The following is a 26,101-nucleotide window of genomic DNA, read 5'->3' on the forward strand; positions in this document are numbered from 1 at the left end:
ATACATACACTTTTTTATAACACGCTTTTCACTGTGTCAATATAATGCGAATTGCGCTCATCTGTTCAGTGAGCTTTATGTAATTAATGAGAACACACGTTCAACATAGGCATTTTGCGGTGGGATGGTGAACAAGTATTGTTAACTTGATAACCTTATTAGAACTTTATAATACCAGAGAAATTATAAATTTATTACATAGATATATGTATATTTTTCTATAATAAATGTGATCGAGCTTATCAACTGTGAATAGCTAAAAATTATTATTCTAATGCTACAAACCGAAGTTGAAGAGGACATTGAAGAGATTTCGAACCCACCATTTGCCTATTGTCCTAGGGTTTTACGCAAAGAAAAAAATGCATTCAATAGCCTCTAACATGAGGGTAGTAAAATTTTATAACCCATTTGTCTTTTTACATATTTTCGTCCATTTGTGTAGACAATTCATCTGTCAATCATAGAACTAATTTCAAAATATATTATTGTTTTGCCATCTCTATTCAACGCGCGTGATTTTTTTTACATTTACATTTTAATTGCATTTTACATCAATCGTGTGTCTTTTACATGTCAAAATGAAATTTTGTATGCAACTCTTACGCATAATAGTTAGTTGTAAATGATGCAATATTAATGTGAAACATAAAGGAGGTATGTAAAAATAATTTTAGCTGGGGATTAAGGAACCCGTTGCCCAAAAAAAAAAGGTTGACTATTGTAAATTTCTAATGTCTGCCTTTTTTACATACCTCCTTTTTTCTCCAATACAATGTCCGATTCATACATTTGTTTTTTGTTAAACAATAAGTAAAATCTCTCCATCATAAATCCTAATAGTCGTAATTCGAGACTTGATTGTAAAATAATACATTAAATTTATCTAAATTAATATTTGATATTCTTGCCTTATAATTGTATAATGAAATATTAAGTTTAAAAAAAACTTTCATTTTACATATAGCTTGCAAATGTACACTAGAAGACTTATTTGCAGAAGAAATAAAATAATTGCATTTTTAAACAAAATTTTGGAAAAAAATTATGTGAATTTGATTTAGAGACGCCGTAAAGGTCACATTCAATGTTAAAACTCGAAGTACACGTGACCGCTGGCTGGGAACTGTTTTATCAAAATAAAACGTGGCGATCAACGTTTATTTATTTATATATTATCTTAGCTATCAAGCTAATTTTAAAATTACTTAACTCTAAAATTTATAATTATCTTATATGTACTGTCCCTCACAGAGGTCTTCGGTGTTAAACTAATTCAATGACATACGCTTAAAAACTAAATTATTCATTTGAAATAAAGTAAATTTTGGAGACGGTTGAGAAGCCCTGCCATATAAACTAATGCAATGTAATCTGCAGTTCATACGCTCGGAAAGTTTTTTTTTTCAATTTAAATACGTAAATATTGGATACGGTTGGGAACCCCTGTCATTTATACTAATTCAATGACATCTTAAAATGATATTCAATGAGTCACAATGACATTCGCTTAAAATGTAATTGTTCAATTTAAATAAGTATATGTTGGTACGGTTGAGAACACCTTTAATTTATAATAATTTAATAACATCCGCGATCTATACGATAAAAAGTACCATATACATCGATAAATATAATACAATAAAAAGTTACTTTTGCCATTAAAATAGGATAATTTAGGATTTTTGAACATTTTGAACATTTTGTCGCGGGTACATTTTGTCAGTGCACTAATTTTCGGGTACATTTTGTCGTTGAACATTTTGGCCTTGCACCAATTGTCGCGTCCCCCTCTCTGCTACTGCGTGTATATGCGTATTATGTATGGCGGGAAGGTTATACATACAATGAAAGAGTTTGTAAATCTGTTTGTGAAGTTTATTTAATGGTGCGTACGCACCAAACCAACGAAGGGCACACAGGCCAACTTTGCTGAAACCAGTAGCGTACAAATATCGAAATAAAAATTAAATTAAATACCATAATTAAAACTATTATTATTATATTAAAATTAAATTCAAATATAAAAATAAAAAATCAAATTAAATATTGGAAGTAAAATACACAATTTAAATAAATTTTAGAGATTGAGCTTAAATTAGATCATCATTGATGTTTTGAATTACAACAATGTCTTGAATTACGACGATAAGCATTTATAACGAAAATTTTTTTTGTTATTATTTCTTAAAAGTCGTCACGATATCCACTATCCTTTGAGAAAACAATTATACGGTATCACACTTTAGCCTATATATGGTTGTAAGAGTTGATTTGAGATTGTATTTGTATATTTATGAATTCGCTCCCATTCGATCAAGTTTTTCTCAAAAATGAAACAAAAAGAACTTTTTTGTTATCTAAATTTATTTATATCTATAAAAGTAGTAATTTTGTCAATTATTGAAATAAGTAATTTTTCTGGAATTTTGAAACGGAATTGACGGGTTTTTTTGGATTATTATCTAGTTTTGCGGAGGGAAATACCGGAGCGCACATGCCGCACCACTACATCATGCACGACTGTATTATACCTATACTTTTACATTGTTGATAAAAATAACAAACAATTTTTTTTATATTACTTATGTGTTGGGAACTTCGTAACCACCGTGTATGAAAAAGCGAAGATACGTCCTCCTACGTCGAACGCCGAAGCGAAACTAATGACCACTGCATGTATATACACTAATACTGTCACCCAGGTCGCTCGTTTCTTGAACAGACTCGGTTTCTTGAACATTCATCGGATAATGTGTGCTTTTTATTTTGTTTTTCTTTGTGATTGCCGACCGACTCAAAAATATAGAATTCTCTATTAATTTTATTTCGCCGAAAAAAAAAAAAAAACGACAACTCTAATTGTTGGGTGTGACCAGTTTTAGTGTGACGGGTAACGACGTGTGACCGATCTAGTGCGACCGGTTATCCTGTTCCCGGTTCACATTTGACTAGTAATCACCGAACCGAATGTCGGTACGGTTTTTTTTTTGGGGGGGGGGGGGGGAGGGTGCCCCTGTCGGTCGGCCGACAATTGTGGCAGCCCTAATTTAGCCTTGTATGAATACCCATATGTGAATTGAGCTCTGATTTTTTAAGTTTTTTTTTAATTTTGTCATACAATTATAATATAGTAGCCACTATTGTCAACAATATTCTTACAGGTATTTTTTTTATGTATTTGAACCGCTCCGTAAAATATATTCGAAAGAGCGCTTCTATTATTTTAACATTTCTCTGGCTTTACCTCAGTATGAGTAGTACATGTTTTTGAGCAATTGTCACATTTGTGTGGTTTTAGCCCCTTATGAATACCCATATGTAAATTGAAGTCTGATTTTCTAAGGTATGTTTTTGAACAAGTGTCACATTTGTAGGGCTTTACCCGAATATGAGTAACCATATGTAAACTAACATTATGTTTCGTAGCAAATGTTTTTGAACAAATGTCACATTGGTGTGGCTTTAACCCAATATGAATAAGCATGTGTCTTTTGAGGACTGATTTTCCAAAGAATGATTTTAAACAAATGTCACATTTGTATGGCCTTACCCCAGTATGAATACCCATATGTTCACTGAGTTCATGTTTTCTATGGAATGATTTGAAACAAATGTCACATTTGTGTGGCTTTACCCCAGAATGAATAAACATGTGTGAATTAAGGTGTGATTTTCTAAGGAATGATTTTGAACAAATGTCACATTTGTGTGGTGCTAGCCCCTTATGAATACCCACATGTGAATTGAGGTCTGATTTTCTAACGAATGATTTTGAACAAATGTCGCATTTGTGTGGCTTTAACCCATTATGACTACCCACATGGGAATTGAGGTCTGATTTTCTAACGAATGATTTTGAACAAACGTCACATTTGTGTGGCTTCCCAGTATGAATAATCATATGTGAACTAAGACTATATTTCGTAGTAAATGTTTTTGAACAAACGTCACATTTGTGTTGTTTCACTCCAGTATGAATACGTATATGTTCACCAAGTCTCCAATTTCTAGTAAAAGATTTTGAACAAATTTCGCATTTGTGCGGCTTGACCCCAGTATGTATAACCATATGTTCATTGAGTTGAGATTTTCTAAGAAATGATTTTAAACAAATGTCACATTTGTATGGCTTTAACCCAGTATGAATACCCTTATGTAAAATGAGTTGAAATCTTGTAACGAATGATTTTAAACAAACGTCACATTTGTGTGGTTTTAGCCCCTTATGAATAACCATATGTGAATTGAGATCTGATTTTCTAAGGAATGATTTTGAACAAATGTCACATTTGTGTGACTTTACCCTAGTATGAATCAAAATGTGTGAATAGAGTTGTGATTTTCTAAGGAATGAATTTGAACAAATGTCACATTCGTATGGCCTTACCCCAGTATGAATACCCATATGTACACTGAGTTGACGTTTTCTACCGAATGATTTAAAGCAAACTTCACATTTGTGTGGCTTTACCCCAGTATGAACATTCATGTGTTCACTTAGTCTAGCTTTCCTGTTAAAAGATTTTGAACAAATGTCACAATAATGCAGTTTTCTTCGAGTATCACAGTTTTTTGGTGTCACACTATTGATTTTATGGTCCACTTCAGAATGTGTAGAGCACATCTTATCTGAAGCTTTTCTACACGGTAATTCTTCCGCTAGAATGTGTCTATTGTTATCTATTATTGCTGTCACATTATCACTGGAAGCAATTTTTCTTCCAGAAGTCTAAAATATAAACCGAACGTTATTCAATTAAACATGAGTACTGATAGTGTGATTAGATGTAATTTTACATGTGCATTTATGTTTTCGATTAAGTAGATGTTTTTTTAAGAATCGATCTAAAGAACTTGAATCCTATTTACTAACCTCGACGTCGTCTGGTGAATTAGAAATGTTGGGTGAACAATCGGCACCTAACTCATCTTCCCATATCAAATCTTCCAGCCAAACTTCCTCTGGCTTGACTTTCAAATTATTTATTATTGCTGCCTTATTATCTCTTGAAGTAATTTTTCTTCCAGGGTTCTAAAAAATGAACCGAACGTTATTCAATTAAACATCTGTATTTAGTGTGATTAGATGTCATTTTACATGTGAATTTATATTATCGAATAAGTGGATGTTTCGCTAATAATCGATCTAAAGAACTTAAATCATACCTCGCCATGGTCTGGTGAACTAGAAATATTGGGTGGGCAATCAGCACCCAACTCATCTTCCCATATTAAATCTTTCAGCAAAACTTCCTCTGGCTTGATTTTCAAATACTTGTCTAATTCCACCCTCGACGTTGTGTCATTCCGAAAACAAGCCTTTCGAAAGCTGTCGAACAATTCCAGATTGTTGACACAAGAAAGGCATATCATATCTGGCAGATGGTCTCCTTTCCTAACCTGCAAATGTGAAAGGTATTGACGACTACGAGGAGTAGCGAATTTACAATAGCAATGGTTCAAGTTTAACGTGACTGACCCGCAGCTGACAGCACGTCCAAATGCGTTGCACCAAACGCGTTGGATGAGGGTCGTCATGGATGGAGACGAAGGACTCTGCTGGAGCAGAGCAGAGGCAAAGTCTGCACTCCATCGCTTCTCTTGAGGGAGAAGCACAAACTCCCGGAGAGTGGATAGTGGACAATGGAGGCCTAGATGTGGGGTTTCCAGATTTCGCGTGTCATATTTAGGGTTGCCAACCATAATTTCACCTGGAAAATCCAGGCATTTGTACGATGGCAAGAAAAGACCAACTTACTGAAATCATTCATTAAGTTGGAGTCGGAGTCGGTAAATTTTAATCTGACTCCACAGCCCCGATTTCACTAGTCTGTATTTTTGGTGTTTACATTTTTGGTCTTTGTTTAAATATGACGGGTTAGTATTTACGAGTATATTATACGGTTAATCATAGGCGGATTCAAGGGGAGTGACATGGGTGCTATTGCGCCCCCCTTGGGACGAATTTAATTTCATATATATTGTAAATTTTTCATATTTAAATATATATTATATATATCGGATTTATATTTTTATAAATATGTATTAAGTTCCATTTATTTTAAACGTACACTGTTGCACGAGTTTTCTACCTACATGTAAGTCGTCGACCATCGATATTTAGCAATAACTGGAAGAAATTGAGCGGGTTGAGCGAGCTCGGTGCGGACGTGCGTTTGTTTGTTGTCCCGATAAGTATGTAGAATTTTGTGTTAAATTGGAGCTAAAGAGGAGGTGCTGGGATGAGTATTTAGCTCTTCTGGCGCCTCGCAAGTTAGTACATATTCAGAATCATTACCTATGCTTGATTTCATATATTTTTTAAATGGAATTTAAATTTATAATATTTTCATATTTACATAATTACTCACATAATTTCGATCACATTTCTTTTGATAATATATTATTATTAACGTCGATTGATTTATTAATGAAAGTATTGATAATATTTTACGTTGAATTATTTCATATTTAATATTGAGTGTTGAATGGTTTATATTTCAATGTTGAATTATTTCATAATTGATTATTTAATATTGAGTGTGAATTTTATTTAATGTTGATAATTTAATATATTGGATACTTGTACTCAACGTTAACGTTATTGTTTGGTACTAATTTCATAAATATTATGATTGTGAATAAACTGTCAATATATGTAAATATATCATAAATGGAAACACACGTCCGTCCGCACGGAGTAATTACTAAGCTCAGAGCAGAGCTCCATGCAACCGCTCAGGTCCCCAAGTTGCAAATAGGGGAACGACTCTTGTAGTCAACTACCATGGCGACATGGTGGTCCTGGAGAAGGAGCGCTGAGATAAGAGTGGTGATGAGTGAATCCGTGGTAAGTTTCACTCTATAAAATGTCACACAACACTATGACGGTCTCAGGTCAGCGGCGAGTAAGTGCCGCCGCTTATCAAAAGCACAACCCGGTTTTGAAAGGTACCGTAACACCTTTCATAGAGAAGGAAACTCCATAAAAAATTCGCTGGTAGTGGGCAGCAGCTCTGTCAGTACCATCCACGGCGGAAGTATATGCAATATACTAAAACGACAAAAAATGGAAGATTCAAAGCGACGTGGTAGCCACTCAATCGGTTTGAATTCTGCGGAGCAGAAGGTTTGGGGAAAACTACTGTGCTCTCATATCCCTAGTATAACCACCATGAAGAGAAAACCTAAAACCACGGCCCGAGTCTCCGGCGTCCCTTCAATGGGACAGGGGTGCTAAGAATCCCCGGACTCAAAGTGGTGAACATACGAAAAATTGGTACATGGAACGTTAGGACCATGTATCAAGCAGGTAAAATTGAAAATCTGCAAATAGAAATGAAAAAAAACCAAATACAGATGCTCGGCATAAGCGAAGCTAGATGGCCTGAAGCAGGAAAAACGATGCATTGCAATGGATATACGAATTACTACTCGGGATCGCTTGACGGCACTCATAAGAATGGTGTTGCTGTGATTCTGGAAGACGACATCAGTAAAAGTGTGAGAAACTTTATTCCGTTATCTGAACGAGTCATGATGATACAATTAGTTGGAAAACCTATAAATGTTAACATAATACAAGTATATGCCCCAGTGGCGGCTCGTCCTAATGGGCTGCCGGGCTGCAGCCCCTCCTATAAAATTCTAAGATATATGTTTAATAATACATTTAATATTTTATTTATTAATTATATTTTTTTTATTAGTTGGATGGACGAACTATTGGGGCCTTCGACAGAGTAAATATTACTTACAATATCACCCATATCCAAAAGGGTGATATTGTAAGTAATATTGACCGTTTCGAAGACCCCACTAACTTGTATGGTGACAGATGAATTAAAATGTTGCTGTACTGGCTGTAAAGTTTTACAGCGCCGCCCTGAACGCCGCGCAGCCCGGAGTTTCGGAACGAGAAAGAGAAAGAGCTATTTGCAACTGCAGATAGCTCTTTCTCTTTCACTCACTCTGCCGTTTTGGGCTGGATAGTCGGCAGCCTTCGCCTGTTAAACAACATTCATCTGTCAGTTTGTTTAAGATTTCGCGCTTGATCTTACATTTGATTAGTTGAATCGCACGATCACAGCTTTATTCGTTTTCTAATTTTTCATAATTTTTATTTAAATTATGGAGGATGAACGAATGAGACGACTGGCATGTTAATGCACGTGTTTATTATATGACAGCTGAAGACAGAGTGAGTAGTAGCTCTCCGAACCCAGCCGAGTTGGTTCCCACTCGCAGGAAGGCAACCAAACTCGACCATGTCGTATAAGCGAGCCGCCACATCACTCCCCCCCCAGCATCAGCGATACCAAAATTACAAAGAAACAAATTTTACAAAAGAAAAAAATTATTGTTACACAAAGAGAAAAAAAATTATTACGTGGGGAGAAAAAAATTGTTGACGTGGGTCATCCGCTGTGTACATAGGTGTACCGCCCTGAATGGTCGGTAGATTCGAGGGCGGTGACGTCGCGAGCAGGACGGTGGGTGGTCCGATGGTCGCGCCGATGCGATGCGATGCTGCGGCGGCGCCGCTCTTCCGAGGCTGATGTCGGTTGGTGGGGCGGCGGGGGCGGCAGGGGCATCGATGTGGTTGATGATACTCCGAGCTGGACTGTGAGTCGTTGTGGCTCGTGGAGGTGTTGTAGCGCTACCGCCCGTCTCGGCGTGACGACGCTCGTGGGGACGGACGGGGCCTTGATGATGATGATGATGATGGTGCTGAGGTGGTGTGTGATGAATCTTGTGGTGCTGGATGACCGTTCTATGTGTAGTGGATCGCGCATGACTCCACATCCAGCTGTCAAGATCGTCGTCTCATTCGCTCCCCTATTTTTTTAAGCACCTGTCATCGACGTTGTGGCTGGACGTCGGTAGGTAGGTAGGTAGGTAGCCGTGTCTGCTCGTTTATTGTCACCCGCGGGCCGCGGCGTGCTGTGTTGATGGCGATGGGGGCGCGGCGAGGCAGGGATGAGCGGCATGTTGAAATTGATCGAGGCTGCGTGACTCGATGTCGGGGGTCACCAGTATGGAGGATGAACGAATGAGACGACTGGCATGTTAATGCACGTGTTTATTATATGACAGCTGAAGACAGAGTGAGTAGTAGCTCTCCGAACCCAGCCGAGTTGGTTCCCACTCGCAGGAAGGCAACCAAACTCGACCATGTCGTATAAGCGAGCCGCCACAAAATATATTAAGATTTTTTTTCTTTTAAAAATGGAAGAACAAAAGAATTCAGTAAAATATTTACAAAATTTGCACTTTTCGCGACTAGAACTTAACGAAAAAGTCGCTATAAAAGCATTAGGCTGCCCCACGCCCAATTTAATTATTTCACAGCCTGCAACCAGTAGATCTTTTAGTTACTCGCGAAAATTTAATGCAGACATTTATAAAACAGGAGTTATTGACTTAAAACATTTAAACGATAAAATTAAATAACACGAGGGAAGTGTCGAAAACTTAAAAAATGTGTGTAATCTCACAATTTTGGGATTAGCTAACATAAAAACCCATTTAAGCGAAGCTTGTCGGCGGGAAATAGATAAGCATAACGAAAACGTAAAAAAAAATCGGGATGTTTTATTTAAAATTATTGATTAAATTTTGCGGTAAATTTGAAATGCCAATGAGGGGACACGATGAAACAGATAATTCAAAAAAATCCAGGAGTTTTTCGGGGGTTTCTAGAATATTCACAAAATTTCAACGATTCTTTAAAAAAACATTTTCAAACTTCTTCGGTTTTTAAAGGGACATCAAAAACTATTCAAAATGAACTTTTAGATTTTATTTTGAACGTGTGTAGGGAACAAATAAGTGCTGAAATAAAACAAAGCAACTTATCTAGCTGTTATGGCAGATGAAACAACCGATGTACATATATATGTACATTGTCAACAGGTTAATGTTTTTCGTTACGAATTAGGGGGTAAAGTTTTTGGGGTTTTTTTTAATCTGGAAAATAAGTGCGCATGCATTACTGAACAATTAAAACTAGTTTTAAACGATGACAAAGAAAAACTTATTGCTCAAACTTACGACGGTGCCGCTGTAATGAACGGAGAGAGGGGAAGTGTACAGAAAATTTTGAAACAAACTTATAAAAATGCACACTTCGTTCACTGTTATGCTCATCAACTTAATTTAGTTGTTGAGAAAGCCGGGTCGCGAAACCAGCAAGCGCGAATTTTTTTTAGCAATCTTACTGGAGTAGCAGCGTATTTTTCGAAATCTTCATCGCGTTTGGACGCACCCCTTTAATGGGTGGTGAATTTTGCTAGTTTTTTTTTCAATAGTACTTAAATCCACATGTAAGTGGTCGTACGCTAAAAATTGTGCTCATTTTGTCCTGTTATGACATGATAGAACAATTATGGTGACATTTTTTAGACATCTTTTCAGTGCAGCCCCGCCACTAAAAATTATCACGAGCCGCCACTGAATGTGACCCAATACAATGTATATGGGATCGGTCATTTTGCATTTTCAGAACGACACGTCGCACCAACCGAGTCGTTCGCAAGTCGAGCGGTGCGACCCAGCCCTAAATCATTAAATGGGGTGAATGCGCAACGACCGGAGAAATGCACTCCGCGCAATAACTTTCGCCAACTTTCCGACAAGCAATGAGCATCCCATCCTGCCCAAAGAATTGCTGCACTCCTACAAAGTGATTAACTTTTCAACAAGCAATCTCACAACTCGTGGGCCATTATTATATCGGAAGTTGGCGTCAATGGAAAGTAACGTTCGCACTTGGACACCTTCAGGTTGGTAGCCCGAGTGTCAGTCGCCCCGGCTGTCATGTGCCGGTGAGACGGGCGACAGCGGTAGCGAGTGACGATCTGAAGTGACAGGTGATGATGGAGAGCGGCGAGCGAGTGCTGGTGGCCGCGGGGCTGGCCGCGGCCGTAGTCGTCGGCGCGTTCGTCCTGTGGAGGCCCGTGGGGGGGGCGCGCGCTCGCAGGGGCAGAGTCGCCGGCCTGCAGAATCTGGGACGCACTTGTTTCCTGAACACACTGCTGCAAGCGTTAGCCGCAAGCCCGCGCTTTTCCACATGGCTGAAGCAGCGCGCCACTCAAGGACCCACCCAAGCCACCACCATGACCACCACTCTATCCACAGTCATTGAAGGTCACAATCATAATATAACACATACATACAGGGCCGCCGAGAGGGGAGGGAGGGGGAGACCGGAGTAAAGTTCCAAGGCCTGGACTTCTCTAGGGACCCCGTGTCGAAAATCATACCTATTAATCATAACCTTTCTTATTCAGTTATTTAAAAAAATAACAACCGACATATAGGTATTTTTCCGATATATTTTTCGCATATTAAAAATATATCTATAAGACATTTTTTTCAAATTTTTTATAGGGACTGGATTTATTTTTCTCAGGGCTCGGGATTCCTCTCGGCGGCCTGCATACATACATATATACAAATCTTGATGATATATTTTATTGTATTTTTTTACATAATTTATCAAACTATACTCTTATCAATTGACATATCATTAATTGCACTAACTTTAATATATAGTCATTGAAGTATAATGTATAGAATAGTCATTCCTAACAAAAGTATCGCTTAAAAGCGAGCCATCGAAGAGAGAGACGGAAAGTCAGAAGAGAGACAAAAGAGTGAGGAAAAAAAATTCGTCCCTTACAACAACTGGACAAAACAGCTGACATCTCCGGGCACACGGATTTTTTGTGGCAACATTTTTAGGGGCTGAGAGCAATTCTTTGCATACTACTTCAATGTAGTTAAAGTAATAATAACTGTTTTTCAATGAGTGAGGCTGGTCCGAACATCTAGCACGTGCACATACAGATGTTCGGACTTTGTCGAACTAATACTACCACACAATTTCACTAGTAGAGCCTATTTCAAAGAGATCCTACTACAACTGAGGAAAACAGCCGAAATCTCCGTCTGCACGGAGTTTTAGTAGCAACATTTTTGGAAGCTGAAGGCGCTTCTACCCATTCTACTTCAATGTATATAGTACATACCGTGATGTTTCTTACATAGAATATTTTTTTGCAAAACTATACTAAATACTGCGTTTTACCCATAGATATATAATACATAGATCCGCCCTCACGGTTTATACTGGTCTCCCTTTTGGCGCATGCACACTTTTCTCTCAGTAGGTTAGTAGCTTCTAAGTAGGAAAGGTCGATTGCGGAGATCTTGTTGATAGATATGCGGAGATCTTTTCATCTTTTCGTCACTAACTGAGGGGTGCGGGGAATTTAACTAGCGGGGGAAGTGAAAAAAACGCCAACCGCTGCGTCGTAGGGAAAAAAACCTTTTTTTCCCCAACTTCCCCCCGCTAGTTAAACCCCCCGCACCCCTCAGTTAGTGGCGACAAGATCTCCAACGAAATTTGTATGTAATGCCATATCTAGGTTATTCTAGATCTATGGTTTTACCCTACCACATGTCACAATAAACCATTCAAAGAAAATTTACAAAAAGAGAATGTATAGCAGTTGTAAATCATCCACTGTTACATATGTACCAGAAAAAAATACATTAATTCCTTTCGCAGGAAAATGAATCATAATCTATTGGAAGAAGATTCGTGACATATGTTTTGAAATTGCACCATCTGTTCCGATCTTTGATGATCTCAATTGCATTGTTAGGAGTTGAGATGTGGATGTTAAAAAAAGAGAGAGACATGTTAGATGCCTTTGTTAGATACGTTTTCCCAACTTTTTCGGTGTACTTCGTCGTCGAGTTTGTATATATACAAAACACATATACGAAAATGTTATACATAGAGAAATAATTATTTTACGAGATAAACATTAAATATTTCAAAGGTGTGTTAATAGCTTAAAAATCAATGAATGTTCACAATAATGTCTCGTATTTTGAAGATATTACATACTACATGTATACAAAAACCATTTTTGTGTACAATATACAAACTCCTGTTTAAGCAGACGAAAAGTTGAGAAAACGAGTTTCGAGATATTGCGAGTTTTTTTTATTTAATAATTTTGGACCATTGTGGCATTACAGGAAGAACCTAATGCGCCACAATGGCCTACATTTGAAAAATATATAAAAACAAGTAAACTGTAAATAAAGGAAAAAAGCAAAAGCAGAAAACATGGTAGAATAAAATAATAAAAAAAAAAGTAACAAAAGGAAAATAATACATCATTCAGAGAGAAAAAAAAATAACAAAAGTGTAAAAATTAAAAATAAAATCCATAAATCCCATTCTTTGTTTACACTGAACAAAATTAAAATAGTATATAAAAATGTACAAAGGAGAAAGAAAAAGTAAAATAAAATAAAACAAAATATGAATAAAAAATAAAATCACAGCGAGGCCCAAATGGAAGAGAGTAGATTAAGATTCCACTCATTCATCACATTCAAATTAAGAATGTAATGATGAGCGCAGGTTACCAGATAAATATGTTAAGATAATATCCGATAATCTACGCTCCCCAAGGTGGAAAATATCACATTCAGGGACAGCAGCAACGATTTCATTGAGAAGTCGAATAGCTCTTGGAATAGGAGCCATTCGAAAAAGAAGTGTGCGAGCAGCAGGTACAACCATCAAATGATGATGTCTACCACGCACATAATTATTAGGGACATAAAGTCCTAACTGTTCCAGCAACAACGGGCATTACGTATTACCACGCAATAGCTGGAGAACGAAACGAATTAACGAGAAGTTTCTCCGAAGTTCAAGGGAATTATACCCAAGCATGCCCAATGATTTTGAGTTGATAGAATGGAGCGCACCGCTTTAAAATGTGATGCTAGAAATGGATGTTGAACATTCCATGGACCGCAAGACGTACGAACGTCTCCATCCTCAAAGAACTGGCAGTTTCAGAGAGACTCTACTTGTAGAAGAATTATTCTGTCCTACTTTGGCCATATTGCCAGGAAGAATGTGGAGAATCTCAAGAAGTTGGTAGTTATCGGAATACTAGAGAGAGGACGGTCTTCTACAGGATGGTCAGATCGTGTGGTGTGGTTTAATGCATGCTATTTAATGTGACGGCCGGGAAGGTAAAGTAAAATGGTAGCCACCAACGTGGTCCCAAATCACGGGATGGCGACCCAAAATCTACCATACGCTACAATATAATATCAACAGATATACAGTGTTGTCTAAATTAAAATTAACACATTTTCAAGGTGAAAGATAATAAACATTTCAATTGAACCTTAATTGATTCATTATTCATTGGGCTTGCTTCTTCGTATTCGTATGTTTTAAGCGTTCATGGAAAATTTACATTTGTACATACATACTATACTTTATATTGAACTTCTGTTAGGTAATTCAACGTCGCTTTCCTGTTGTCTGACTTCCACACAGTTTACACTGACTCGACTACCATTTGCCCAGTGGCAGCCCTGACCTAGTCACTCCATCTTGTTCAAGATGTTTCTCTTTCTATGCTTCCCAAAAAGACCAATCTTTCCAGGCTGTTCTGGTTTCGCTTCGCGATTTGCTCCACAGGACTAGAGGATGCACCTAAGATGAATCGCCAACCCTCGGCTCTTGCAAGATGGAGACATTGGTTCTGAAAGTATTCTCTGCCTCTGTCGAGCTTGCACCGTCCATGTTTTCACTGTGTATAGAAATACGGGGAAGATCAAAGCTCAAACTAAACGCATTTTTGTAGACGTGGTGATGCCCTGGTCTTTCCAAATTCGACGTTGAGCTTTTCACCATGTCGATCCGCCTTTTTATTACAATCTCACATCCTCTGTCGGCTATCATTCACCTAAGATGAATGATAGCCTATCGCCAACCGTCAGCTCTTGCAAGATGGACATATTGGTTCTTCTCGCTGTCCATGAGATTCCAAGCATCCCTCTCCAGCACCACATCTCAAAAGTATTCTCTGCCTCTGTCGAGCTTGCACCGTCCATGTTTTCACTGTGTATAGAAATACGGGGAAGATCAAAGCTCAAACTAGACCCATTTTCGTAGACGTGGTGATGCCCTGGTCATTCCAAATTCGAGATTGAGCTTTTCACCATGTCGATCCGCCTTTTTATTACAATCTCACATCCTCTGTCGGCTATCATTCACCTAAGATGAATGATAGCCTATCGCCAACCGTCAGCTCTTGCAAGATGGAGACATTGGTTCTTCTCGCTGTCCATGAGATTCCAAGCATCCCTCTCCAGCACCACATCTCAAAAGTATTCTCTGCCTCTGTCGAGCTTGCACCGTCCATGTTTTCACTGTGTATAGAAATACGGGGAAGATCAAAGCTCAAACTAAACGCATTTTTGTAGACGTGGTGATGCCCTGGTCTTTCCAAATTCGACGTTGAGCTTTTCACCATGTCGATCCGCCTTTTTATTACAATCTCACATCCTCTGTCGGCTATCATTCACCTAAGATGAATGATAGCCTATCGCCAACCGTCAGCTCTTGCAAGATGGACATATTGGTTCTTCTCGCTGTCCATGAGATTCCAAGCATCCCTCTCCAGCACCACATCTCAAAAGTATTCTCTGCCTCTGTCGAGCTTGCACCGTCCATGTTTTCACTGTGTATAGAAATACGGGGAAGATCAAAGCTCAAACTAGACCCATTTTCGTAGACGTGGTGATGCCCTGGTCATTCCAAATTCGAGATTGAGCTTTTCACCATGTCGATCCGCCTTTTTATTACAATCTCACATCCTCTGTCGGCTATCATTCACCTAAGATGAATGATAGCCTATCGCCAACCGTCAGCTCTTGCAAGATGGAGACATTGGTTCTTCTCGCTGTCCATGAGATTCCAAGCATCCCTCTCCAGCACCACATCTCAAAAGTATTCTCTGCCTCTGTCGAGCTTGCACCGTCCATGTTTTCACTGTGTATAGAAATACGGGGAAGATCAAAGCTCAAACTAAACGCATTTTTGTAGACGTGGTGATGCCCTGGTCTTTCCAAATTCGACGTTGAGCTTTTCACCATGTCGATCCGCCTTTTTATTACAATCTCACATCCTCTGTCGGCTATCATTCACCTAAGATGAATGATAGCCTATCGCCAACCGTCAGCTCTTGCAAGATGGACATATTGGTTCTTCTCGCTGTCCATGAGATTCCAAGCATCCCTCTCCAGCACCACATCTCAAAAGTATTCTCTGCCTCTGTCGAGCTTGCACCGTCCATGTTTTCACTCTGTATAGAAATACGGGGAAGATCAAAGCTCAAACTAAACGCATTTTTGTAGACGTGGTGATGCCCTGGTCTTTCCAAATTCGAGATTGAGCTTTTCACCATGTCGATCCGCCTTTTTATTACAATCTCACATCCTCTGTCATATGATAACATTTATCCGGGATAAATTAACTCGGGTATAACTTCAATATGTATACTTAGATAATTTTAATGTTTTTTTTTAAATATATTTCTAGTCGTTAACGGAAGTCACGAGAACGCAAGAGGAGCCGGTCCAGTATGTCCGCTAGGAGTTTTACGCTGTCTAGGAGCTCTCGGTTGGGTTGTACCCGAAGATCAACACGACGCCCACGAATTGTTACACGTCTTATTTTCCTGCATTGATGAAGAAAATCAAGCCGCTTCTAAACGAGTAATGAATCATTTTTTATAACAAACAATATATCCGGGGGGTGTTTTAATTTTATTTATTTTTATTTAAAGTTCCGAATAAAAGAGGTTTGTTTAACCCTTTGCCCGCGGCAATAAATGTAGCGAACAAGCCCTGTAGGCGGCGACACCTTTTTCGCGAATTTGGCAATCGAGTTTTCGACCTTAAATACAGATTTTAATATTTACTCAAGTAACCAGATATGTTAATAAACACATAAAGTTTTATTTTAAACAATAAAATACATAATATATCTCGTAGTTTTGGCTTAATTGTCATATAATCGTTCTTCATACAATTGAGACGTATCGTCGCCATTGTTCAACAGACGTGACGTCACATAAACGAGGTTTCATTATGGTTCCACAAAAAACTAATTTTGACTAGTATATGTATAGTATATGCATTTTAAGCAAATTGAATAGATGGCATTCAACTCTCAGTAATATATTCAACCAATTTTGAGCCTTAAAACAGTTGAAATAGGCGCATATAAGGCTCAAAATCTCGTGCAAAGTTCAGAAATTCTATGGAAGACAGCCGCGCTACAGACTTGTCGCGCAAAGCTTCCATAGAAGACAGCCACTGGCAAACGGATAACACTGAATCCTTATATTATATTTAAAAATATACACTTTTAACTATCGCTAATATATTCGAAGAACACTTAAATATTGGAACGGTGAACTGGAGAGATGCGTGTATTAAAATAAATATGTAATTATGAATGGCATTGTACTATTGGTATATTTTGCAGCATCCTGGTTGCTTGTCGGACGCATTGGGAATGCTGCAATCGGGAGGAATCCGCAGCCCTACATCACAAAGCGAATGCGGCAGGGACGATTTACCACTAGCTCCATTTCCGTCTCTACGTTCAATCAGCTCACCGGCCACTCCCGATTCCCCGTTGGTGAAATGCGCTCGGTCTTTATCGCAAGCTGCTATTACGCTCTCCGACAACACGAAGAGTATGGCCAGTGGTAATTGATTTTTAAATAAGTTTTTTTATTATGACAATGTATTTACATATTATTAATGCTTTGTTTTTTTTATAAGATTTGAACACTACAAAACTGCATCCAGATTTTGGCAGCGGAATGTCCGTCACTAGAGGAGTGTCTCGATCTTTTTGTCAGCTAGATAGACTTGGAAGGCCGTCTGTTCCGGTGCCGCCTCCGCCTCAGCCTCCCTTTCACGGCACTCTAGCTACGAGATTGCAATGCACAAGTTGCTCATATAAAGTTAGTATTCTTATATATGTATATATATATATATTTTTTTCTTAAATGTATGTATATTTTACCGTGATACATACCATTCAGGTTTAGGACGAAAATACACCGAGTGGTATGGGACGTCACGTCCCTGTATTCGGGTGTAGTTGCACGTGCAGAATGCATATGTTTGGGAGGTCGCACTTGTATGCATATCAATATGCAACCGACAAGTTTCTTCAAATATGGGATTCCCCGTTATCGATCACTGTCAAGATACAAGGATAAAATATCACCGAAAACACTCCAGGGGGTGATTTTTGGTGACTGTGAACCATGTACGTATATGGGCTAGGGGTGCTGCGTTTTTTTCGCATGTTTAAAAGGGTAAACGGATTATTTCGCACATTGCGATCGCGCGCACGACGATCGTTGCCACAAAAATCGCTAATACGGAATGTCTGGCACTCGAGTTCTCGTTAGTAAAATATTTCGCGTGGGAATTGATGGAGTTTTTGGGTGCCAGATGTTCCGTGATCGATATTTTAGTGACGTGCGCGAGATCGCTTTTTGCGGAATAATCACCCAACCGTTTAAAAGTAAGTATCTAAAAAAAAAAGTACCATGTACCACTGTGTGTTTTCGCCCTTACCCTTGAGCGACACCTATGGTATTAAACTTGTACATATACAAATTTATAGATTTTAAATTTGAAATCATATTAAAATAGTGATGAATAGGTATGTAGAATGGTTTTGCCAATTTGATACGGAACCGTTTCCACGGTGAAATCAAATAAATTGGCAAACTCTCATAAGAAACGATCGACTTGGAAGCACAAATATCCAAGTCTGACCAGCAGCACTGCAGAAATACTCCGAATAAACTATTTTCAATCAATGTCAACCCAGGGCTTGAATCCGGCAACGTTGGTGGTTAGCACTAACCTTTTGTATGCTGACCAACGCCGATGGGCGTTTTGCCAACAAGTCCACGAGCCTGAAAAACGCCGATAGGCGTTGTATTTTGAACATGTACAAAGTAAACAAAAATACTAACAGCCAAGCCTTTCCAGGTAGCATTGAACATGGGTCGTGTAATCCGTGTCATTCATTTGTCAACATATATAAAGATTCGTTTACATCGGAGTTTCTGAATTTATAACCATAGGAAATCCCTAGCTGCTGAGTAATTCAGATTGTGAGCATTACATTTTAACAACAATGAAGAAGATGGAACTGGTTTTGGAAAAATACATTCATTAATAGACGTCTTTTGTTTATTTTATATTGTTGCTTTAAGATATATTAGAGAGTCTAAACACACCTTTACAAAACTCGAAATCCTCGGCGGTAGTTATCTAGGGTTCGTTTGGATTAGCTACAATTTTTATACCTGCTTTCTATTGGATTTCTAAATAATTCTAGTTGGAAATGTTGGCGAAAAATTTAAGTGTGGCGGGCTTTCAACAGAAAAGACTATTCTATACCATAGGGTGTTTGTTTGAATAATCGCATACTGACTGTTGTTTTTGCGTGTGGATTTCAGACGCCTATAAGGTACGACAAATTCGACAGTTTATCTTTGCAATTGGGAGACGCGGCTGGTCCGCTGAGCATCGTCAGCTTGTTGCGTGCTTTCACATCCCCGGAGATGGTTAAAGGAGTCGCCTGTACGAGGTGCAACGAATGCCGTGACTCTTCTCTATCGCCCGTGCTCACTACGCATATTAAATCTCAAAGCATTGGAAAGGTATATGAATTCACATATAATAATCACTTGAAAAAAAAGAGTCTATAAACTTGACCGGTATGATCTAATTGTACTCTATTTGTTTTATTTATAGCTTCCAGTTTGCCTTTGCTTGCATATTGGTCGGACGCAATGGGGTCCTACGGGTCTTACTAAACGTGGCGATCATGTATTCTTCCAAGAGACCTTATCGCTGTCGCCGTACGCTTCTACTCAACCGATGAAGGTATGAAACGCCAACAATCGTCGGCACTAGATTGATGATATTGTTACGTAGAGGTGGGTGGAGGATCCAAGTAAAGGGCCAAAGTCGTGTCACAGCATTTATTGGTGATTAAGGAGATACACACACTGGCAGTGCTCCGTCCAGAATCTCTTGATATCCGTTATAAGTACCGCCTTATAACGGATCGGTCGCTCAGGGCATCTTCGACATCCGGTTACTTCCCTATTGTTTAGGCATGTACCCGGATGTGTATTCCCACGACACTCGGTCCCACGGTATCGGTCACTTCTGAGAAGGGACCAATAGCGACCAATTCGGTGGCCAATGTTTAGCCTACTTGCATTTAGTCTACAGCAGTGGTTTTTAACCTTTTTGGAGGTACTGAACCCCACCAGTTTCGTATGCGGATTCACCGAACCCTTTTTAATTGGAAAAATAAAATATGATTTTTTTCAAATTCAAAACATAGGTATATATTTTACTGGTGCACAAAATGAACCGTGCAACAACATCACCGTGTTCAAAGAACAAAACCATTAAAACATGATTTTCACACAAAAACAAAAACATAATAATGAATATTTACTGCAAATTAGTGTGACTTCTGCTGTTGCCTTTCAGAGACCAGTTCAGAAACCTTGGCAAGTGACACTCTCATGTCCTTTTCGCAACATAGTCTGTTCCTTTTCTTCGTTTTTATTTCCAGCTTCCTCGAAAAGGATTGCTCGCAAAGATATGTTGTAACAAACGGTATGAAAATTACCATTTGTTGACACCAAAACGTCGAGAGCGTTGTTGTTCTGAAGAGTTGCTGTTGAACCTTGTTCTGCTGAATTTCCGCCGAACCCCTGAGACTGACTCACCGAACCCCTGGGGTTCGATCGAACCCAGGTTAAGAACCACTGGTCTAGAGATAATCCTTGAAACCAATTATAACGGTCACACAGTCTCTGGGATGCTACTCGGCCTAGTCGGATTGCACTTACTCGTCGGTGTACGTAACATTATCATCAATTTATGTCTGTTTTAGGGCGATACAAATGTCTTTCTGGATGCTATGATGTCGCAAAGTCTACCGTCGACAGTCGGACAGTTTGCAAACTTGGTCAATGCCGGAACCAATGGCGGACAGAATGACTGGCGAGCCTTGTATCGCTTACAAGCCGTCGTCGTACACGTCGGTGGACCCAAATCTGGCCACTTCATCACTTACCGACGGGGAAACGGCTTCGAAGCTAAACGGTCAGTGGGCAAGTGTGTCGAAATTTGAACGAGTCGTTGACTTTATAATGATGCGATTGAATTTCAGATGGTTTTACACGAGCGATACGGTGGTTCATGAAGTCATGTTGGACGAGGTGTTGCACAGCGTGGCGTACATGTTGTTCTACGAGAAGGTGTCGATGAACGAGAAGAAGCAGGCGGCTAGGTTACCTCAGGCTCAGTGATTCGATTATTATTGTTTGATCGTAAAATTTTTCGTTTAGTTGCATAGGTTTCAAAATGCAAGCGTTTCGTTTCATTTTAGTTGTAAGCTACATACGTAGTGGTTAGCTTTTTGAAGTAGACGTTGATTTGAATCGTAGTGCTCTCATATATACTCCTATACTGCCCGTCATGTGTATATGAATGAAAGAGTAGTGTCTCTAGTTTATAGAGATTGCAATATCTTATATATATATACATATTATATAAACGACTCGCTATGTATCGTCCTTGCATTTATAAATTGTAAGCTATTTTTGTAGTATATAATTGTTTATTATTTACATAGGTGATTAGGTTTTTTTTTGTTGATATTGTGATATTTAGTTTGTATATATATTTTTTTAGATTATATTTTCCTATTCAACGCTGTTGTATCGATTATTTTTTAAATGCATATGTATATTTAATCTATCGAGATGGATCATGTTCGTAGCGGCATGCTTATGGTATGAATCGAAGGAAATTATCACTACCTATACATATATCAGGTTTTCTACAGAATTAATAAATATTTCAAATATTTTCTGTTTATTTTCTCACTGTCTTTATTGTATTTTTTACAGATATCTATTTTTATATGAAATAAATTGTTAATTTGAAACGTTATTTGAAGTCTAAACGCAACTTTTATACTTAAGGATATCAAAACAATTTTAAAAATGTATCAGTATTATTTTTTATACAATGATTAGATTTTGTAAACCCCCTTCAAAAGTACTTGATAGGTTTTTTATTCTGAACTCGTACATGTTTTTATTTATTGTTTCAAACTATAGATATCTCTAAAGTAGGTTGTGATTGCGTCGAAATTATCCAATTAATCTTAGCTAGTGTATATATATTATGAAAAGAAATATTATAATAAATAAACTTGATTGTTCTCGCTTATTACAAAACTTTGACCATACATAATGTGCCAAAAATTTGATTTGCAAACTTCTACTTTTAATCTATCAAACTCCTCCGTAAATTATACCCTCTCTCTGATGATACTTACGTGTGTTTTCTAATGAACTTCATATATAATGATATTATAGAATATGTACGATTGAATTGAGCTTTAAAAAATTGACTGAAATTTAAAATGGTTAATGTGAATTGACATGAGATAATCTATTTCCGCATGAATAATAGGGAAATAGAAATTTGTGAATGTTACGTAGTTGTCGTTTTTTATTGTTACAAATTCGTGTGTGCGTATTTTGGTACACAGCGGAGTGAGGCTCGCAAACTTTACACTTTTAAATATTGCTTTTGAACTTTGTCACGATCACATATCTTTGAATTGATTGAAATATAAATTAAAAACACACTCAAATGTAAACAAATTATACAACGTAAAATCTAGTCATTCATAGATTTAGTGTGGTAATAGTCTTAGTCAGATTTGTGAGGTAATCAATAATTGGAATATTGTTTTATTTCGTTTTGTGTATTGTTAATACACATACCTACATACTACAAGTAAATAAATGTGTGTCCCATATTTTAATGTCCGAATATTGTGATTTCCAATTTTGTCAATAAAATGTTTATCAAGTAAACTGCTAGTGTTGTTTATTTATTGTTATTATTCCACAAATGTACGTATTTATTTTTATTAAAACGCCATCATTAATATTGGTTTTATAATTGGTTGTGGCTATTTGCAGGTACTACATCTGCGAATTATTGGCTATTTGCAGGTACTATATCTGCGACAGGCGCAAAGCCTATTTTTGCTTTATTCTGTATTTTTTTCATCTAACTACACTTTAATTTTCAATTCAGTTTCTCTTTTTCGATATTTCATTGCTCAAATCATGTATCTCGGCATATTTGGAAACCTTTTTTGCAATTTTGCGTTCAACTTTTTAATTTCAAAAGCTTTGAAAGCAGCATTCGACTATATTCATTTTATCAAAATCATTCTTCATTAGTGTAATATAATTGGAAAGGATATATAATAAAAATAAGTACATTTGAAGCTTCATTTATTGTGACATTATTAACAAGCTTAGAAGCATACAATAAATATATTTTCCAATTAAAAAAATATATAAGTATTAATATTAAAAATCATACAAAAATTATTCTCTTAATCAGATTATTATAGTGTTAGTGTTTTACTTTGTATTTTAACCGCTTAGGAAAAAAATAAAGGTAACTGGTTAACAAAAACTAATCAGATTTCACATTGAAACGTTCGGATTTGACATCTTTTCGTTTTAATAAGTTTCTCATTATTTTTGTACACATCGTAAAAACTTAAAAAAGTACAATTACTTAACACTTAAAGCATTTATATATATTTTTTTCAATATTAAAAAAAAAGTGTGTCCGCATCCGTCGAAATGGACAGTGCAAAGAAGGCAATAACAAAAATATTAAATTACTTATTTAATAATGGAATAATGTATATAAAGGTTATTATTTAGAGATGATTCAACATTATAATATTATAATATATATATTATGTATATAAAAAATTCATAAGTTAAATATCAAAAATAGACAACTTGGCACAATGAGTTGATCGAATTGGCCGATCTTGATCAGCTATCATATGTCTCTATCTCCACTTTACTAATCCTGGTCTTTGAAACGCCTGTGAATGGCTTGTACGTAGGTGAAGACACATTTCCAATCTGGCTTACGCATGGTCACCATATCTTCCACATCCAATAATGGATATATGCCAGCCTTCTCACTGAAAATTCAAAAAAACCACACGTATTAATTACATATATAGCTGTAATAAAACGAGTACAAACACTCTTAGTACTGAAAAATTAACTCACTCAGCGACTTTGAAGGCCAGCGTAAAGTTGTGACGACGTTGCTGTGCAGTCAATTTGGTGAAATCGAATTCTTCAGGGAGGAAATGGTGAATGAGCGCGCAAAAGGCCAATCCGTCCGACCAACTCGTTGAAAAGTTGTCTAATTTCACATTCTGCAATTCAAACACACACACCATTGTTAGAATAGTTTCAAGAGTTCCAAATTAAATGTTATACAAATTAATTTCTGACTAATAGTCTTTTTCAAAAAAAAATGTGAGTTTTATTGAATATTATACTATTTTTATTTTGGGAATTTGGAAGAAAATGCCAATACAATTAAAATTTCATATTAAAAATCATGCTCTACATATGTATGTTTATAAAAAAAAAATAAACAAATGAATTTTCATTTCAACTTCAATTAACGTATTTAATCACCTATTTTAAAACCTTATATTTAGACGTACTAAGTCACTTATTTTTAAACCCATATACATTTATCCAGTGGCGGCTCGTGCATAGGAACTGCGGCGCTGCAGCACCCCCAGAAAAATTACAAAAAAATCGCATTTACAACTTGTATTTAGATATATTTGACATACCCATTAATAATGATTATGTCAAATATCTAATCATTCTTATTTAAATTATATTCACAAGTTGTAAATGTATACAAATGTGATTTTTTTTTGTATTTTTTCTGGGGGTGTTGCAGCGCCGCAGTTCCTATGCACGAGCCGCCACTGCATTTATCTACATGTAAGTTATATCCATTTATATACAATATACACAGGCCCGGCCTGAGGGTATACATATGTCACCTTAGGCCGATTGGTTTGCCCCCCTCCTTAAATTTTTAAACAATAAATTCATAAAATTTAATATTGAAGAAAAATATATTAAAAATTTTTATTCAAAATAGGTACGTTTTAAATATGAATAAAATATAATAAAACACGGATAACTATGAATACATTCGGTAATGAAGACATTAATTTATATTCAACAATGAATTCAAGAGTGACATTTCTTCTTTCGAATATGGTTAGTTATGATATTTAATTTCGTGAAGCAAATCCATCCCTGATATATATGTATATATACACACATATATTTCAGCAGTATTTTATATAAAACACAATTCCAAATTACCATTTGTACCGTCGACAGTTTGCTGTTTAACAAGTTTTATTCGCGAGTCGTTGATATTTGACAGTCAACTTCCTGCGTTCATCGTAAATTATAATATTTTACAATCAGTATTGCTACTTCGAGTAGAAAAATTAAGATGGATATAGAAAGATTTACAAGTTCAAAGAAAGCCAAATTTAATTATTTTATTTTTCAATTTAATAATAAAAAAAAAAAAAAATACGGGCGCCTCGCAGCGCCCCTTGTCTATGGTGCCCTAGGCACGTGCCTAATCTGCTGTACTTTTGAACCGGCCCTGAATATACCCTACAATCAATAAAATTATGATAAAATTTCACACATTACTTTCGACGATTGATTTAATCATTTTAAAAATCCATTTCATGGTCAATTTTCTAAAATATATAAAAAAAAAAAACATCTTCATTTGACTATATACGAAACGAGTTGTGGCGGATCTACGACATGGTCGAGTTTCGGTCACCATCCTGCGAGTTGGGACCAACTCGGCCATGTTGGTCTGTTGCTACTTTACTTTCTTCCCTTAAACAGTCGTGCCTTAACAATTCCGTCGTTTCACTTCATACGCCCCATAGAGTGATCCAGAAAGTGCCAACGAAAGAGCAACGAAAGAAGACCACTATTATTTCATTGCACAAAATACTTCAACATACAATCATAACATTGCATTGATTTATTTTATATATATATATATATATATATATATATATATATATATATATATATATATATATATATATATATATATATATATATATATATTATATAAACATAATAACAAAAGCACAAAAAAAAGGAATAGCGCACATATGTATACACATAAAAAAAGCATTTTATATGCCGTTACTGTTGTT

General features: G+C 37.0%; 3 protein-coding genes across 3 annotated transcripts in view; 1 reads left to right on the forward strand and 2 right to left on the reverse strand.

Annotated features, from left to right (window-relative positions):
- Window positions 1-2,358: 2,358 nt before the first annotated feature.
- On the reverse strand, window positions 2,359-5,835 carry LOC143920002 (uncharacterized). The gene is made up of 4 exons (XM_077442665.1): window positions 5,483-5,835; window positions 5,170-5,403; window positions 4,877-5,035; window positions 2,359-4,732 (listed from the first exon to the last, which is right to left on the reverse strand). Exons 1-4 carry the CDS (start codon window positions 5,594-5,596, stop codon window positions 3,227-3,229), a joined length of 2,013 nt encoding a protein of 670 aa, XP_077298791.1. The 5' UTR covers window positions 5,597-5,835; the 3' UTR covers window positions 2,359-3,226.
- A 4,955-nt stretch (window positions 5,836-10,790) lies between these two features.
- On the forward strand, window positions 10,791-22,853 carry Usp30 (ubiquitin specific protease 30). Its single transcript, XM_077442238.1, has 8 exons — window positions 10,791-11,151; window positions 16,436-16,611; window positions 17,387-17,612; window positions 17,689-17,873; window positions 19,395-19,598; window positions 19,693-19,824; window positions 20,855-21,066; window positions 21,134-22,853. The coding sequence occupies exons 1-8, from the start codon at window positions 10,878-10,880 to the stop codon at window positions 21,270-21,272; spliced, it is 1,548 nt and encodes a 515-aa protein (XP_077298364.1). The 5' UTR covers window positions 10,791-10,877; the 3' UTR covers window positions 21,273-22,853.
- Window positions 22,854-23,730: 877 nt separating this feature from the next.
- The window catches only part of LOC143920004 (uncharacterized), a 78,285-nt gene continuing 75,914 nt past the window's right edge, over window positions 23,731-26,101 (reverse strand). Inside the window, exons 18-19 of the mRNA XM_077442666.1 lie at window positions 24,093-24,244; window positions 23,731-24,001 (exon numbers count right to left, since the gene is read on the reverse strand). Of these exons, the coding sequence (XP_077298792.1) occupies window positions 23,878-24,001; window positions 24,093-24,244 (276 nt within the window). The 3' untranslated portion in view covers window positions 23,731-23,877. The remainder of the gene's footprint in view (window positions 24,002-24,092; window positions 24,245-26,101) is intronic.

This window comes from Arctopsyche grandis, chromosome 12, assembly GCF_051622035.1.
Source record: "Arctopsyche grandis isolate Sample6627 chromosome 12, ASM5162203v2, whole genome shotgun sequence".
NCBI lineage: Eukaryota > Metazoa > Arthropoda > Insecta > Trichoptera > Hydropsychidae > Arctopsyche > Arctopsyche grandis.